This window comes from Acomys minous (assembly GCF_964271855.1).
Source record: "Acomys minous genome assembly, chromosome: 5".
NCBI classification, from domain to species: domain Eukaryota; kingdom Metazoa; phylum Chordata; class Mammalia; order Rodentia; family Muridae; genus Acomys; species Acomys minous.
The window spans coordinates 78,387,885-78,388,961 of record NC_140494.1 but is presented as its reverse complement, the minus strand read 5'-3'; the positions used below and the strand labels follow the sequence as shown (position 1 = coordinate 78,388,961).

The window sequence follows — 1,077 nt, the reverse complement described above, 5'->3', positions numbered from 1 at the left end:
AATCTATCCAGTACACAAACGACTATGCCTACAGAGATCTGATGTTGTGCTGTTCCATATGAACAGCTGTCCTGAAGCATTCTTTGAATCAGTTTATTCCTTCTCCACTGAGTTATGATCCTCCTCGTAGGGACAGTATTCTGTAAGTATAAGGCTAACCCTGAGCCCTGTGTCCCATCCCAGCTTGTGTATCATTAATACACATTCTTTTTTTTTTTTTTTTAACTGAACACGAGTCTTTATTGGCCGCAGCTATTTGAGGTGGATGAAGCGGGATGAGTGGGTGGCCCCGATACCAGGCTGGCCGTGCTTCACCAGCTTGTAGGTGATGGAGAACTCGCCCAGGTAGTGGCGGAACGTCTCTGGTTTGATCTCCACCTGGTTGAAGGTCTTGCCGTTGTACACGCCCACCAGGCTGCCCACCATCTCGGGCAGGATGATCATGTCCCTCAGGTGGGTGTTCACCACCTCCGGCTTCTCCATGGGTGGAGCCTCCTTATTGGCCTTCCTCAGGCGCTTGAGAAGCGAGTGTTGCTTGCGCCGCAAGCCGCGGTTCAGGCTCCGCCTCTGGCGGGCGCTGTACAGCTGCATCAGCTGCTCATAGGACATGACCAACAGCTGGTCCAGGTCCACGCCGCTGTAGGTGAACTTGGGGAAGGTCCGCTTCTTCTTCTGCTCCACTTCAGCCATCTCGCCAGCTGCTCGGAAAAGAAATACACATTCTTAAACTAACATAGTTTTACAAGAAGTATTAGTATCTGTGTGTTTTAGTTAGTTGCTACAACAACAACAACAACAACAACAACAAACAAACAAACAAACAAACAAAATGACCAAAAAGCAAGTTGGGGAGGAAAGGGTTTATTTGGCTTACACTTCCACATTGCTGTTCATCCCCAAAGGAAGTCAGGACAGGAACTCAAGCAGAGCAGGAGTCTGGAGGCAGGAGCTGATGCAGAGGCCATGGAGGGGTGCTGCTTACTGGCTTGTTCATCATGATTTGCTTAGCCTGCTTCCTTATATAAACCAGTCCACCAGTCAAGGGGTGGCACCACCCACAATGGGCTGGAGGGCCCT

General features: G+C 50.0%; 1 protein-coding gene across 1 annotated transcript; it reads right to left on the bottom strand.

Annotated features, from left to right (window-relative positions):
• Positions 1-205: 205 nt before the first annotated feature.
• Positions 206-708, bottom strand: LOC311597653 (small ribosomal subunit protein uS19-like). Its single transcript, XM_084781896.1, has one exon. It carries the CDS (start codon positions 688-690, stop codon positions 253-255), a length of 438 nt encoding a protein of 145 aa, XP_084638022.1. The 5' UTR covers positions 691-708; the 3' UTR covers positions 206-252.
• Positions 709-1,077: the final 369 nt, after the last annotated feature.